The sequence below is a fragment of the Poecilia latipinna genome, unplaced genomic scaffold (genome assembly GCF_001443285.1).
Source record: "Poecilia latipinna isolate Pla-1442-1.1 unplaced genomic scaffold, P_latipinna-1.0 Scaffold3453, whole genome shotgun sequence".
Lineage (NCBI taxonomy): Eukaryota > Metazoa > Chordata > Actinopteri > Cyprinodontiformes > Poeciliidae > Poecilia > Poecilia latipinna.
Window position 1 is genome coordinate 1 of NW_015116069.1, and position 15,135 is coordinate 15,135.

Here is a 15,135-nt window from a genome sequence, read left to right on the forward strand (position 1 = left end):
TGGTGGTCAGAGGGTCCAGTGGCCCCAGTGCATGGCTGCCTTCCACCAGTCTGCCCCAGGGCAGCTGTGGCTACCATGTAGCAGCTAACCACCATCAGTCTGTGGATGTGTAAAGCACTTCAGGGTCCTCTGGACTAGATAAAGTGCAATAAAACACAGAGTACCATTTATGTTTTATTATTCGCTGTTTAATAGGTAGTAATTGCATAGAAAGCAATGTGCTACACTTATTTTATTTGGTTGTTTTGGGTCACTTATACTCAATTAAGTTCTGAGTCATCCTTAATTAACCTTTCATTAATTTTCAAACTCAGCTTAGGGATGCTATTTATATTCATTCTCAGTAAAATGATATTTAGTTTGTCAGTTCCTCTGGACACTAAGCAAGTCATAGATATGTCATGGGAAGAAAAACAGCTTTGTTCACTTCAACAGAGTTTACCCTGAGAGAAAATTGGTTTTCAAAAATATTTTCCTAGTATCAAGGAACATCTGGGCTCTGAACAAAAGGCCATGTTCACTGGAGAGCCGCTCAATCGTAAATGTTTTCTATCGGGCACCATAATAATAGCCCTGGTTCTCTGTGCGTGATCTCAGGTGCACAATACCAAGATTTGACATCAGTAGAGGGTATAAATGTCTGCCTCTCATTCCAGGGATTGGATTTTTTTTTTTTTTTTTTTTTTTACAGATCTACTGTTACACTCTGTTAGAGTGATGGCTAAAAGGTTATCATCTGTCTGTATGGTCTCTGGGTTTTTTTAATACCAGTGACATCCAATCCCAACATTTCCAGGCTTTCTGAAAAGCTCAACACTTGACTTGCTTTAAATTCAGACACAATGGATATTTATTACCCTTAAACCACACACACACACACGCACGCACACACGCGCACAAAAAAAACTCAAGTTTTGACTGAGAGTGAGATTTTTAGCAGGGACATGGGCGCTGATAACACTGGTGCCAGGACATATCTGAATAATTCAGCAGTGATTACAGTGGATACCTTCCCTCTAATCAGTCAGAAAACCTCCCAAAATGCTCCACTGTCTGCCTCCGTCTCAGCTTTCCACACCGGAGCATAATTGGTTATTTCTACACATTGTGTCAGTTGCATTGAGTGTTTTTTTTTTAGACAGAATTGCTCCCCACTAAACGCCAAACCTGGCCATGAGCAACTTTCTTGATTAATGCTGGCAATGACAAGGAAGTGTCTGCCTGAAACCCAACATGTTCTTAGCACGTACCGACAAAGACATATGTGTTCCTGGGCTGTACATATTTTTGGCCTCCTTTCAGATGCTCCTTCACTTAAGTTGATTTATATATATATATATATATATATCCCTGTGCTTTAAGGCTCGGTTGCTCTTGTACTGGCATTAATTTTCCAGTTGAGAAATCATACGCATCACAATGATTTTAATTTTCTCTTTAACGTCAGACTAATTTTTTTTTTTATCATTTTCTAACAGTGCGCTAAGGGAAATATTTTCCGTATCAGTTAAGTGGGTGTGACTGCATAATCTTGTTCTTGACGGCAGAGCTGACTCTAAGCTGTGTATGCTGCTGCTTTATCAGAATTGTACGTTTCTTTTTGTTTTTCCCCAGCAGCTGGGAGCTAAATCCCGCTTCCATCAGTGTTAGCCTTTGATTTTACAGTGCAAACGCTGGCTCAGAAACACACAGCGGCGCCCACAAAAGCCCACGCCCCGAGCTTCAAACAGCCCACTAGTAAGCCAACAGGTGATATCGCTGTCATGTTGTTCTCTGCAGCCGACGGGTAGCGCTAATATGGCTTTGTTAGGGAAATAACAACCCCGATAAATGAACAGATTCAGTTACTGTGGCAGAGATTTCCAGCTCCATAATGGCGATGCAGCTGGGTTCCATGAATACGGCCCACTGGGTACATCCAATTTGCGAAAGCTTAAATTCTCTTGAACATAAGAGCAATGCACAATAGGCATAATGCATTTATTTGTACGTGCACGCTTCCTCCAGCAAACATTTAGAAACTGCCGCTAAACTGCCAGTCTCACCCACACAAACCCGGAATTGGGGGTTTTGGGATTTATTTATTTTTTTCCATCAAGCTAAATAAGAACAGAAATTCACAATGACATTCAGGCTAATCTACACCCACTTTACCTCATTCTGCTCAGGCTGTCTAAGAAAAGCTTACATTAAATTTGCTGAAGTCTTGGTTGAAAGGACTTAATATGTGTCCTTATCTGCGTGCTGCGTGCAGCAACCAGTCACTTAAAGGCTGTGGTTAGATGTGAGGAAAACCAAACATATGCTGTATTTTATACAGTCTATTTACTCTACGTTGCATTAATTAAAACCATGCTTAAACACTTAAAGGCTTCTGCTTTCTCCAGTCTAACTCCTGATTTATTAAGACCACTTATGCAAATGGAGTCTATTGCAATTTTCCAATTGGAATACCTGAGGCACAAACAGAGTCCCACATGCTGCAGCGGCGCTCTCAAAACAACAGATGATGGGAGAAAGCTCCAGCTGTTTCAAAGGCCAGCAGATCAGGGCCTGCCAGAAGTTTAAAAATGCAGCTGGGGCCTGTCAGCACTTGATTCATTAAGATGGAATATCGCCATTTGCGGTTTCTTTGCGGCATGTGAGACTTTTGTATTTTTGTTGTATTTGAGAGAGATTAAACACATTTTTGCGAAGTGAAACAAAGGGTCCATCGCCTCAGTTTTACACCTGACAAACAACAAAAAAGCAGAATATAACTACAGATAGACTCCTGAACTCCAATCTTTAATGTCTTTTGCTGCAATTGTATGTATTAGAACAGGGGTGCCCAAAGTCGGTCCTCGAGGGCCGGCATCCTGCACATTTTAGTTCTCTCCCTGGTAGAAGTAACAACCTTTTCAGCTTGTCAATGTTCCTCTTAGGGCTTCTAACGAGCCATCATTTGATCCAGGTACGTTAAGCCAGGGAGAGAACTAAAACTTGCAGGATGCCGGCCCTTGAGGATCCACTTTGGGCACCCCTGTATTAGAACAACACAAATTAGCATAATTAGATGAAGAATTATGCTAAAATTAGTTAAAAAAAAAAAAAGAAAAAAAGAAAAAGTATTTTTTTTACCCCACGAGTTCATAGTTTGTGGAACCACCTTTTGCCACAGTTGCATTGATTTGCACCAGATTTGCACATCTACAGACTGAAACTTTGCTCATTCATCTTTGCAAAAACAGCCACAAATAACTGAAATCAGTTCAACTAATTCCAGACTTTCTAATGTTGTCATGATTCGATTTAAATCTGCAAGAAGATGAACTTCTTTGTGTAGTGAAATATATTAACTCAGAGTGCTGCATCAGTACAAAGATAACATATCTTTTTTTCCTTATCATTTTTTCATATACATTGCCTGTTTTTTTAAAGACGCCCCCATAGGCTGACTGATACTTAGTTGCTTATGGTTTAACAAATTAACTTTTAAGATAAAAGGTAAACTATATAAGATTTTGTTTTCCTTCCAGGCTGCTGAAGAAAAACTCCCTCATATCATGACACTGCCATGACCATGTTTTACTGTAAGGATTGTTGTGGTAGATGCACAGTGCAGGTTTTTTTTTTTTTTTACCTGACTTAGCGATTTGAAACCAGGTCAAACAGTTGAAATGTTATTTTACATAACGGCACAATTTTTTGTAAAAAGCAATTGAAACTAAAGCATTTCCTCACCATCATGCCTGCATTTTATCATATTAAATCTCATTAAATTACATTCCATTTTGTGACTACGTGTGAAAAAGTTCACCCTATACTTTTGCATCGCCCCCTCCCCGCCTGTAGTAATCAATGGTTATAATAAGTAAAATATGGATTTCCACCAACCTGCACCAGTCCTCTGAGGTGTTCCAGCACACCCTCCACCGGCAGATGCTGGAAGACGTTGTTTCTCAGGTTGAGACGAGACAGCTTGACTCCATAGAATACACCGACAGGGAGGCTCCGCAAAGCGTTGTAGTTGAGAAACAGCAACTCAAGGGACGGCATGGAGTCAAAGGTGCCGGGATCTACCACACCGATCTTGTTGTTCTCCAAGTAAAGGAACCTAAGGTCAGGAAACAGAAGCAGATATTATCATTTACAGCAAACAAACAAAAAAAAAAAGACAAATGGGCCATGCTGCTACAGCATAATAAAACGGTCTATGCGCACAGTAGCCTAGTCCTCCTTTATCCCAATCTCGACAAATACGCAGCTCATTATTCGTGTTTCAAATTCATAGCAGAAATTTGATTTAATCTCCTCTCTGCCTCTTCACAAACCGATCAGTATCAAATTATGTCAAATTTCACACAGATGTCTGATTACCACATTGGATTTTTTTCTTCTTCTTTTAATTAGCAGAAGTGAGTGCGATATTCTTTTCGATGGCTGCAACAGATTCTGCATGTTTCTGAGAAACACGAAAGAAAAGAATATCTTCTTCAACTTCGCTGTGATGTACAGCCTGTATCACTTAGCTGAATACAGAAAGATCTTCTTTGAGAAAATAAAGGTACATCATGAAAAAGCAGCAACTGTCATTTTGAATTAATGCGCACACCCTTCAACTACCACCTTTTGGCTCGATTCTAGTATTCAGTCTCAAATTCAAACCTGCTATTCATTATCGAGCCTCCGATTACCCATTATTGAAGTTCAGCCGTTCTAGTTGGACTTGTGTTTATTTGTATCCTTTAGCTAAGCCCAGAATTTGCAGAGAGGTTTGCAGAGGATCAAAATTATTTCCTTGTACAAAAGCATCAGTCAGGGTGGGGGTACAAAAAGTCTGCAGGAGTTTGAGAAAATACGTAACAGCAATGTTAGAAAAACTGGATGTTTCTCCATAATGAATAAAAATACAAAACAGAAGCTGGTAAGGGAAGATGACAGCAGGACTGTTGGGGTTGGTTCTGGTCTCCTCTGGGGCTGAAGGACAAAAACAAATGTCCAGACTTGGCTAAACTATTCCCAATCATACAGTTAGAATAGGTTTTCTGATGGACGACACTGCACAGACTTTCGTAAAGAGTTATAAGGACTTAGAAAATTTTGACCACATTCATCAAAATCGATAATAGTTCGGCTCCACCAGAGTTCAGGCCTCAGTTGGACAGGAAGTCAGTGAAAAAGGCTGCGGAGAGGAGATTCTGGAAACGTCTTCAAGGTAGATGTGTCATGTTTAGAGACGGCAAACAAAGTTTGATTCAACAACAGGTTTAGTTTAACAGTCTCAAAACTTGTGCAACCAGGTTGTTGCAACTTTTTGATTCTGTTTTTCTGCTCGGATTGATTTGTTTTTCAGTGTTAGTTGTGTCGGATAAATCTCACATTAACGGTTAAAAGAAAGGTTAAAATAACTTATCATTGTTTCATATTTAAAAACAAGCAGCTCAACCAGGGTGTGTAGACTTTTTACATCCACTGCAGGTCCGGTTCATACTGCTCAGAGCACTCTGTCACCATTTAGCATTTAACAAAGGCTAACGAGAGGTTAAGAGGAAGACATTTTCCATGTCCGCAGAGGATCTTTATTATTGATTAATAGTCAGATTAATGGCTGCAGATTTTCTTAAACCTGTCTGGAAATATAAAGACGGTGCGGCTGAAATCTGACGCCTAGGTGACTTATCATTCTTTAGCTAGAATGGCATGAATTTTGATCTGTTGTCTTCATTAATGTTTAATGCACTTGCTGAAGGAAGATATGCATTATGTACAGATGAATCATCTTTCTGAGCTTAATCTGACAATTACATACATATGCATCGCTCTGACGAGCCTTTGCCCAAACACAAAATCCTGCCATCGTCCTGACACCTCACTGTCTTATCAACACCTCTGTATGCAAATACCAGAAAACATTAATTTTCACATTGTCACTCAGAACCGGGCTTACAACTCAACTGGAGCATTGCATCAGACAGCGTGACTAAGTAATGACAAACATGGAAGAGAATGGGAAACCTTCATTTCAATCAAACTCCAGCATAATGGTAATCAACGTTTTCAGCGCTATCCGGTGCCAGGATTATACTGAAATTAATTCAACTTCTTTTTTTTTTCTTTTTTTTTAACAAACAAATCTCTAAGTATCTTAAGCTGACATGTGGCTTCGGTTTAAAAAGAAAAAATTAGTTTGAAGTGCTAAGAGGGGAGGATGTGCGTGAAACGCAGAGCGATGCAAACGCTCCTCACCTCAGGTTCTGGAGTCCCAGGAACATGTGAGGGCTCAACCTGTCCAGCTCGTTCTCATTCAGGTGGAGGGTCCTCAGGTTCACTAGGCTGGAGAAGGCGCCCTCCTGGATGAAACTGATGCGGTTGTTCCCGAAGTGAATCAGATCGAGGCTGGAGAAGTTCCAGAAGTCGGAGCGGACGAGCTTTTGGATGAAGTTCCCTCCCAGGAAGAGCTTTCGGCCGTTGAGGGGCCGCGGTATGAGCTGGGACATGTTGCGGAAACCGTTCTCTTTGCAGTTGAGGGTTTGGCCCAGGTCGGCGATGTGCAGATTGCAGGTGCAACGGATGGGGCAGATGATGGGTATGGGCGGCCGCGTCTGGTAGCCCGCCACGGGGGGGTTCTGGTTGGGCATCAGGCTGCGAGCGGTGGGCGGCGTTCGGTTGGAGGATCGAGGCCTTTTAGTTGGCTTCAGCTGCTTCTCCCTCTCTTTACGCTCCGCTGAAGTGTAGGGGGACGAAGTGGAGGACGCGAGAGTGTTCTGCCGGGAGCCGTGCACCATCGACGATGGCCTCGTCGGCCTGGCTCTCCCGGGATGGGAGTTGTGTTTAGAGTTTGGGGGCAGAGGCTGGGGCTGGGATCCCGCTGATGGAGCGCCTCTCTCTCCCTGGTGCTCTTTATCCGGCAGGTCAGCACACAGCTCTTTGCGGGGGATTTCCCTCAAGTCCTTCCCGTGAAGATGAAACGGGTATTCGCAGGTAACATCCCCGACAACAGCCGTGTAGGGGATCTGACCCAGCCACTGCAGGAGCTCCACCGCCTCGCAGCTGCAGTTCCAGGGATTCTCCTCCAGCTGCAGCTCCATCAGGGAGCGGCCGATGTACTGCAGCGTCCCGTCTTTTGCTAAGCTCTTCAGACGGTTTCCCCGTAGGTCCAAATGAGTCAGAGACACAGATCTGGAGCAGGAGGGGGAAGGAGAGGCAATGGAGTTAGATGAAAGGACAAACTGCATTGAATTTTTTTTATTTTATTTTTTTTATGTTTGATTGGTTCATCTTCTATGACATGCAGCGCTTTGGAAAAACATTCAAAAACCCCTGAGTTTTTTCATCATTTTGTCGCATCACAATTAAAAGAAATAGTGTATTTTATAATGATTTCATTTGAAAAATCACACAAACTAGAATATGACCATGAGATGAAAGGGATGATGCAAGGTTTGTGTATGTGTGTGTGTGTGTGCGCGTTTTTACATTTTTTATTTTTTGCAAATAATAATGTGATAATGGCGTGCATTTGTTCTCAACCACCTTCACCTTCTGCTGTGATTACAGCTGCAAAGACCTTGGGGTTTGTTTCTAACAAATTTCTTCTCATTCTTCTTTCCAACACCAGATTGAATGGAGTGAAGATCAATTTTTAGGTCTGGCCATTGATTCTCAAGTTAATTTCTGCACTGCATATTGAATTTCAGTCACCATCTCAGAAGCAATGTATGCTTGGTCACAATCACTAAGGGTTATTAGGAGATAATATTTAGCTTACAGTCACGAGGTGAACCGCTGGCCAGGATTGCCCTGAGTTTAGGCCTGTCGCAATAAGCAATGAATCGATTAATCGCAGGATAAATTAAAATGAGGTCAATAATTTCCATTTACATGATTTTGTTTTTCTGTCTTCTCTCTCTTTCTGCCAAAACCTGGATGACAAAAGTGTTTTGGTCTCAACTAGCCCCCTTTTTTTGAAGGACATTTTGTTTACCGAGACTTCATAGTTCAATTTATTTGTTGTATCTGTTATTTTGTTTATTTATTTTGGATATTTAAACACTCTCAGTTTCAGTGGTAAATGTTCGTTAAAACTTTAAGTCTATTGATCTTCGAGAATGTGTTCATACCAGCACTATTATAAAGTTGAAAATGATGTCAAAACAATGATATTATTGCTTATTGCGATAACTTCTGGAACAATTTATCGCCTAGCAACATTAGTTATCGTGACTGGCCTACCTGTATTAAGGTACCAAGACCAGATCAGCTCTGACCAGCTTTCTTGTCCCTGCTAAAGAAACGCAATCCCACAGCTTTATGCTGCCACCACCTTGCTTGACAGTAGTGGCAGGGTGATTGGGGTGATAATGTAGTGTTAGTTTCCTTGTAAAAAAAACAAAACAAAACAAAAAAACAAAACAACATTTTGGGCTCATTTGATTAGAGCCCTTTCTTCCATATTCTTTCTGTGTCCTATGCATTTCTTCTTGCCACTCTTCATAAAGGCAGAGTGAAGATGATCCATCCACCTGATTTAGCTTAAAATGCCTCCACGACTTTCTCCTTTACCCGCCTTGTTCTTCATGCTATTTGACCTATAATGTTCTCCGACAAACCTCTAAGGCCTTCACATAACTCACTTGGACTCTACTGTACTTATTAGATGATTTCTGCAGCCGTCAGTAAAACGATCTGAACACAAATGCGCAACAAACTTTTTAGATTTTCCTTTCTAAAAATGTCGAAAACTTTTCCTTCTACTTTAATTATGAACCTCTCGGTGTTGGTCTATCTATCACATAGCTTTTCCAGTATAGCACGTCAAGCTTTGTGGGTTTAACGTGACTAATTGCGAAAAAGTTCAAGGGATATGAGGGCTTTTGCGAGGCGCTGTGTGCGCGCTACAATAACCCTACCTCAGCAGAACACTGTGACTAACCGTGCCTGGCAGTGATATTTCTACAGATCAGTCCTGGCATAATTAAAAAGCTTTGGAGTAAAATAATCAGGATGTAACCTGAACAGATGAGCGGGCAGGACGGGGATCAGATTGTCATTCAGTATGAGAACCCGAAGCTTGTAGAGAAACCTCAGAGCACCGCTGTCGATCCGTTTGATCACGTTGTAGTCGGCCTGCGGGACAGAAAAATGCAATATGGACAAAGGCTTCAGAGCTCAAACCAAAAGCGTGGCCGCTCTCTGGTTCAAAAGCAAACCCTAAAACTCTTCTACCCCGTTTCACCCAGACCAGCTGCCACTCCACCACTGTTTCTGGCATGGAAACAAATTGTACTTTCGCACTGATTCATCAATAATAAAGTCAATCATGGATAATTAGGACTGATTATGTCCTCGAGCTTACCTGGAGGTATTCCAGGGCCTCTAAACCGGCGAACGTGTCGTTTCTGAAGACCTCCAGCTTGTTCTCGTGGAGGTACAGGCGCTTGAGTTTGGCCAGCCCGTTAAAGGCCCCCACTCGGATGTCCTGGAGTGCATTGTTGCCGAGGTTCATCGACACCGCGTTGCCAAGGTGCTGAAACCCGTTGCTATAGAGACGTCTGAAAGAGTTCCTCTGGAGGTTGAGTTTGAAAGGGCGGATCCATGACTGTGACACCTGGATGATTAATTACAGCTCGGATTACTTACTTTATTAATTAGGGGACGTGAACAATAAGAACGAGCCACGAGCCAATGTGTTAGCATTGGAGATTCGACTTTTTAAACGAAGTGACATCGTCGCGAGGCCCGTGATGAACAAGGAGGTGAGCAGGAGGTCTACCTGGCTGGCGTTGGTGAAGCCCCGCCCGTCGCAGTGCACGTGCAGCACGCCCTCTTTGACCTCGCACGTGCACGGCTCGAAGCACGGCTCGTCCACTTCCTCCTCCGAGTTGTCCACCAGAGGGGTGTGTGTGGAGGTGGGTGTGGGGGTGGGGCCGCGCGACGCCTGGGACAGGCGCGCGCACCCCAGGGCCACCACCAGAGTGACCCACTGCATCCTGCTGCTTCTCCCCTTTCAGCTCAGCAGCCTGGGGCTACGGCGCGGCATCGGGCCTTTATCTCACTGCCAGGCGAGGCGAAGACGCATACGTTCAAATGCACACACGCACACACACGCAGGATCCGTGAGGACAAACAGACAGGGCAGGAGAAGGAGAAGTCATTTCAGGATGAATCAGTTTGGTGATACATCATAAGCATATTCAAGCAGCCTGGAAATAAATGTTAAATCACACAGACTGTTGAGCCATGGGGAAAGCATTTCATTATACGGAAATAATGATGTATAGGCCAGCTGGAGGCAATAGTTCGCCATGATATGAGTCAAAAAACCATGACAAACATGCGGTGCCATGCAAAAATATTCACACTCCGTGAACATTTCTACGCCTTCTCCCGTTACGACCGTAAAATTCAGATTTTATGTGAGACACCTATGCAAAATACTCCATAATTGTGAAATGGAAGAACACTAATTCATGGTTTCCAAAATATTTTACACATAGCCGTCTAAAATACCTCTAGCATGCATAATGAGTACCCGGGAAGCAATATTTTCTAACACCGCTGTTCTGCCGCTGGCTGTGTCAACACAGCTAAGCAGGTAGATAACGCCTCGGCAAAATGACAAGTTGCCATCATAACCGACAGAATGAAGCTGAAACACATCAGTCCACATGCATGGTAAAACATTAATCTTGTATATTTTTATCACTAAATGAAGATGCAATGACAAATACACCATAAAAGACAGATGGCTCTAATTCTCTTCCCCCTCTCTCTCCCCCCCAAAAAAAGAAATGAAAAAAAGAAAGAAACAAAAACATGCTGGATAATAAATGCAATCGAAACATTTTCATTACCCCACAATAGCAGAACATTCAAAAAATGAATACAATCTCTGTGTGGCTTTACCAAACCCTATGTAGCAGCACCTGTACTCATCAAGTTTACTGTAAAAATATGTAAATAATTAGTTACTCAAAAGGTAGAACGTCTCATAGAAATTAGTTCAACACAAGTAACTCAAATGCAATGATTTCAATGAAGCGACTGTAGTGTCTGCAGCTTACATAAATGATATGTATATTAGTGGTAGAAAGAAAGAAAATGGATGTGCAATAGACTTTCAGGAGACATATTCCATCACCATAACGTAACACAATAAATTGTGAGGCCCACTTTTGACAAGTTGCTGTCCGACCAAGGTTAAGCATTGTTCTTGCTATAGCATACGCATCCTGATAACCCCTAATTACACACAAGAACACAACAAACTAAGGACGGGCTGTGTGGTTGTTCAGCAGTAATTCTTTAGTCTCCCCTACAGTAGCAAAGGTCAAAAGCTTCCTGATTTGGTCTTTCACTGGCTGTTGCTGAACACAAACTATGAAGCACATAAAAAATAAATAAATAAAAAAATCAGCTCCTTCTGCTGGTGAGTTGTACATGCCAGAACAATCGCCTGGCACGTTCAGACTCAAATACTAAATGCTTGCTTGCTTTTCTGCGCAAAAATGCTGCAGCTAGAGTCCAGCGAGATCACAAAGAGGGAAAATAGTCATTTTCAAGTCTTGCCTCAGATTATCTTCCTTGGTTTTGGAGCTAGACTTTGTCTTGGTAATTCCAACACAGGAATAAGCTCTGAGCTAAAGTATGCCATAACACCTTGGATGTATTTTTCACGTCCTTCACTTAAATCTGCCCACAGAACTGCCCTTTATTTACCTGCTTTTGTCTGAAAGCCAAACCCCCACCATGATGCTGCTGCCACCACTTCGCTTCATCTCTGAGGTTTCCACAGAACAGCTGTCTTTATGCTTTTATTAAAATACACTGTTTGCTCATTTGGTGACTTTTAGAGGCACTGGCTTTAATTTAGAGGCATGTCATAGTGTCTTCAGTCAGAGGCTTGCGCAAATTTGCTGTAACACAGACTGCTGCAGGAGTTTCTCCTGTTCTCTATCCACTGTAAAGAATCTTGAATTAACCTGTTCATTTCCCTTTTTGATCAATAACATATTTTTGAATTGAGTCAGAGTAAAGGGGACCAAATAAATGCTCACCATGTTGTATTTTTCTTACACTTTGGAGCACTATGCTAGTTTGTGTGGGTCTGAAGCGTGTAGACGCCACAAAACATGTACATTTTGTGGTGGTAAAGTGGCAACGTGTGGAAACGTTTGAGCAGTGTGAATATTTTTTGCAAGTTAAGCTGAATCCAGCACTGGAAAACAATGCTTTATATATAAAGTGGGGCAAACGCTTTATGAAGGGAAGCTGAACAGTCTCTTAGCTGAGGCAGCAAACGCTTTTATATTGCAAATTCAAATAGTGACATTGTAAATGCAAAACAAAGACATAAACACGTGGGCCAGCTCACCTGTGAATCACATTTCACCGCGTTCAGAGTGGCTTTTCGGACAAGTAGGGGACGAAAAAATAAATAACAGCTGGGATGAATATATTCATCTGTATTCTCAAATGGCCGGCAAAGCTGAAATGTCACACGTGTGTTGTTTTAATGTATGCGATATGAATATGAGTAAATGCAAATCAGATTCATAATACCTCTGTCTAATGAACTGCTCCATTTAATGGGATGAATGGCAATCAGGGAACACAGAGGGGGAGTGGGGGGGGCGAGGCGCAAACTACCCGAGATTATCAATCAGCAAAAATATGTTGGGTTATCAACAGCCATCAAGGCCTGTCACAGTCATTATTGTGATAATGACAGTGGAGCTGAAGCACCGCTGCAAATCAAAACTCTTGGAATTTTTTTTTTTTTTTTTTTTCTTTTCTCAAAAGCGAGTTGATGTAGAGGCGTCACGGTGACAGGCAGGAGCACGAGCTGATGCTGATAGCGCTGCTGATGTAATAAGAGCAGGATTACCACACGTCTTTCACGTCCAAATTCTGCACTGTTTTGGCCAGACTCAGAGCAGCAGAGATCATTTCCGAAGGAATCAATTCAATTCTGCTGAATTTGGTTCATTTACATTTTGCCAAATGACGACAAATGTCGTCTTGAGGCGTTTTACACAAAAATAATTTTTTTTTTTTTTTTTTAAATGCAATCGATCACCATGTGGATGGATGGACTGAATCAATGTTCAAATTTAATGTTCTATCTTCCTATTCTATCTACATCCACACCTTGAAATCACTCCCAGGCCCTCCCAGTCTGCATGGGATCACTGCGAGGAGGGAAAACGAACAATTTCGCAGAAGTTGGACAGAAAGCAACAACAAAACAAAGACGGAAAACAGCTGAGAACGCAGAGTCTTGCACTGGAATATTTCCTCTCAAGCCTTAATGAGATCTAAATTGGATAAAGCATCTCGATCTGCTCATACAGTGTTGAACACTGGCACTCGGAATGCAATAATGATCATGATGGTATGGTAGCTGTAATCATCCAGCAATAATCTGGCATCGGCGGGTTAGAAAAGAAGGCAGCAGTGAAAACATCACCGCCTGAGAGAGGAAGAGCAATCACAGAGGTGATTATAACAGGAGGGGGGGGGAGAGGAGAGAGATGAAGGGATGAGTGAAAACCAGAGGAGGAGGAGGAGGCAAGATGGGAGGAAAAAGGTGAAGGAATGGAGAATTAGAGGAAGACCAGACAGATAAGGGGGGAGAGTAATGGGTTAGAGAGTGGGTGCAAAAGGAGGAGGAAGGGAGTGGGATTGCATAAGCAGTAAGAAGTCAGTCAAGTCTGCCACTCAGGATGAGAGCCTCGCAGTGAAACAGCTGAAATCTGATATTGATTATATCAAAGCCCTCCTCCTGCTCTGCACACAATGTACGCCCGCCTTTGGAGAGAAGCGGCTCCCGAGCCAAGTTTCTCACATGCGTGCGCCGAGAAACAATGCGAGAAAGGTCAAACCATATCCAAAAAGTATGCTTTTAAAGCCTGCCAGGGAACAGAAACAGGTGGCGGGCGCACGTGTGGATGGATGGTAGGCTGGGGGTGGGAGGAGGGGGGGGGTGAGCTTTCGTAACGCTGCAAGACGCTGCCGGACGGCCTCGAGAAGGAGGAGGCTCACCAATCTGGGCTAAAGTGCTCACTGACAAACTAGAACAAGACACAATAGAGTCCCAGTCATCTTTTTTTTTTTCCTTATTAGAAGGGGGTGCACTGTTTATCTCTGAGCAAAAAACAACAACAAACAAAAAGCCCCTCCCCCTATTTGAAGAAGATCAATACTCAGCCCAGATAGACCAGTGGGATCCCTCCTGTTAGACTCTGCCTTGATGGGAAGCAACACAGTCAACACTCAAGCCTCCTTCTCAGATCAGCCAAGTGAAGTAGTCAGCAGTCAGCATAGCTCTGCATCATTATGGGAGCAGGAAAGGACTCTGGCTGAATGTGATTGTGCATATGTCTCTTGCTGCTTTATTTATAAGACAGGCCTGGCACAGGTGTGGCTTTCCTCCTTGTCTCTCTTGAGTTTTTTCTATCCTCTTCCCCCCGCACCCTCTGTGCACACACACACACACACACACACACACACACACACACACACACACACACTGACGCAAGCCAGCCAGAGATGACGGTCACTGCTTCTCCTTCCCCATATTATTCATGTCACATATTTCCACTGTCTGCCTCTGTGTCCTCTCTGGCGGTCAGAAAACACACTCACTGTTTTTCTTTCTTTTCTTTTCTTTTCTTTTTTTTTTTTTTTTTTACATAGGGCCCCTGCTCCCAGCAAAGCACAGACCCTGCACTATATCAGGCGAGCAGCATCACACATCAAATGCATGAGGGGCTATAACTCACAGCCAGTCCAATTTAGACAGCAGTTAGTTAGAATAAAGCGTGAGCAGTTCATTCACTACGATGCATACACAAATAAAGAGCGTATCAAAAGCATTTACCAGGCTAGGTATGGAAATCCTTGGCAGAGTAACGCAATCCAGTTGAATTCTTCATTGTCTGCCTCTCTTTTCCCCCCCTCCACACACACACACACTAGATCCACGCAGCGTCGCTCGGCTCAGTTCGGATGCAGGTAAATACTCACTGAGTCCGCCGGCAAAAAAAAAAAAAAAAAAAAAAAAAAAAAAAAAAAAAAAAAGGGGGAACGCCCCAAAGGAAACTGTGGGGGGGCGCACTGCCGACTGGTCGCCCCCCCCCCCCCCCCCTCTCC

At 42.9% G+C, this 15,135-nt stretch overlaps 2 protein-coding genes across 3 annotated transcripts in view; one reads left to right on the forward strand and one right to left on the reverse strand.

Annotated features, from left to right (window-relative positions):
* Positions 1 to 3,828: 3,828 nt before the first annotated feature.
* Positions 3,829 to 15,049, reverse strand: LOC106941011 (SLIT and NTRK-like protein 3). Of its 2 annotated transcripts, none has more exons than XM_015023917.1 (6): positions 14,864 to 15,049; positions 9,755 to 10,036; positions 9,338 to 9,589; positions 8,993 to 9,108; positions 6,229 to 7,161; positions 3,829 to 4,096 (listed from the first exon to the last, which is right to left on the reverse strand). In XM_015023917.1, the coding sequence occupies exons 2-6, from the start codon at positions 9,968 to 9,970 to the stop codon at positions 3,838 to 3,840; spliced, it is 1,776 nt and encodes a 591-aa protein (XP_014879403.1). In that variant the 5' UTR covers positions 9,971 to 10,036; positions 14,864 to 15,049; the 3' UTR covers positions 3,829 to 3,837. The 2 variants fall into 2 exon arrangements, with proteins under 2 accessions (XP_014879403.1, XP_014879405.1); XM_015023919.1 differs by lacking the exon at positions 14,864 to 15,049 and adding an exon at positions 12,356 to 14,846.
* Positions 14,992 to 15,135, forward strand: part of LOC106941010 (cingulin-like protein 1) — a 4,818-nt gene continuing 4,674 nt past the window's right edge. The window contains exon 1 of the mRNA XM_015023916.1: positions 14,992 to 14,997. Within this exon, the coding sequence (XP_014879402.1) occupies positions 14,992 to 14,997 (6 nt within the window). The remainder of the gene's footprint in view (positions 14,998 to 15,135) is intronic.

Bases quoted from the DNA above. Each gene is read 5' to 3' on its own strand.
- LOC106941011 (XM_015023917.1), bottom strand. From the start codon at position 9,970: ATGCAGTGGGTCACTCTGGTGGTGGCCCTGGGGTGCGCGCGCCTGTCC. The intron at 9,590-9,754 runs GTAGACCTCCTG...TTAATCATCCAG, and splicing joins GCTTCACCAACGCCAGCCAG to GTGTCACAGTCATGGATCCG. The intron at 7,162-8,992 runs GTTACATCCTGA...CTCCTGCTCCAG, and splicing joins CTGCCCGCTCATCTGTTCAG to ATCTGTGTCTCTGACTCATT.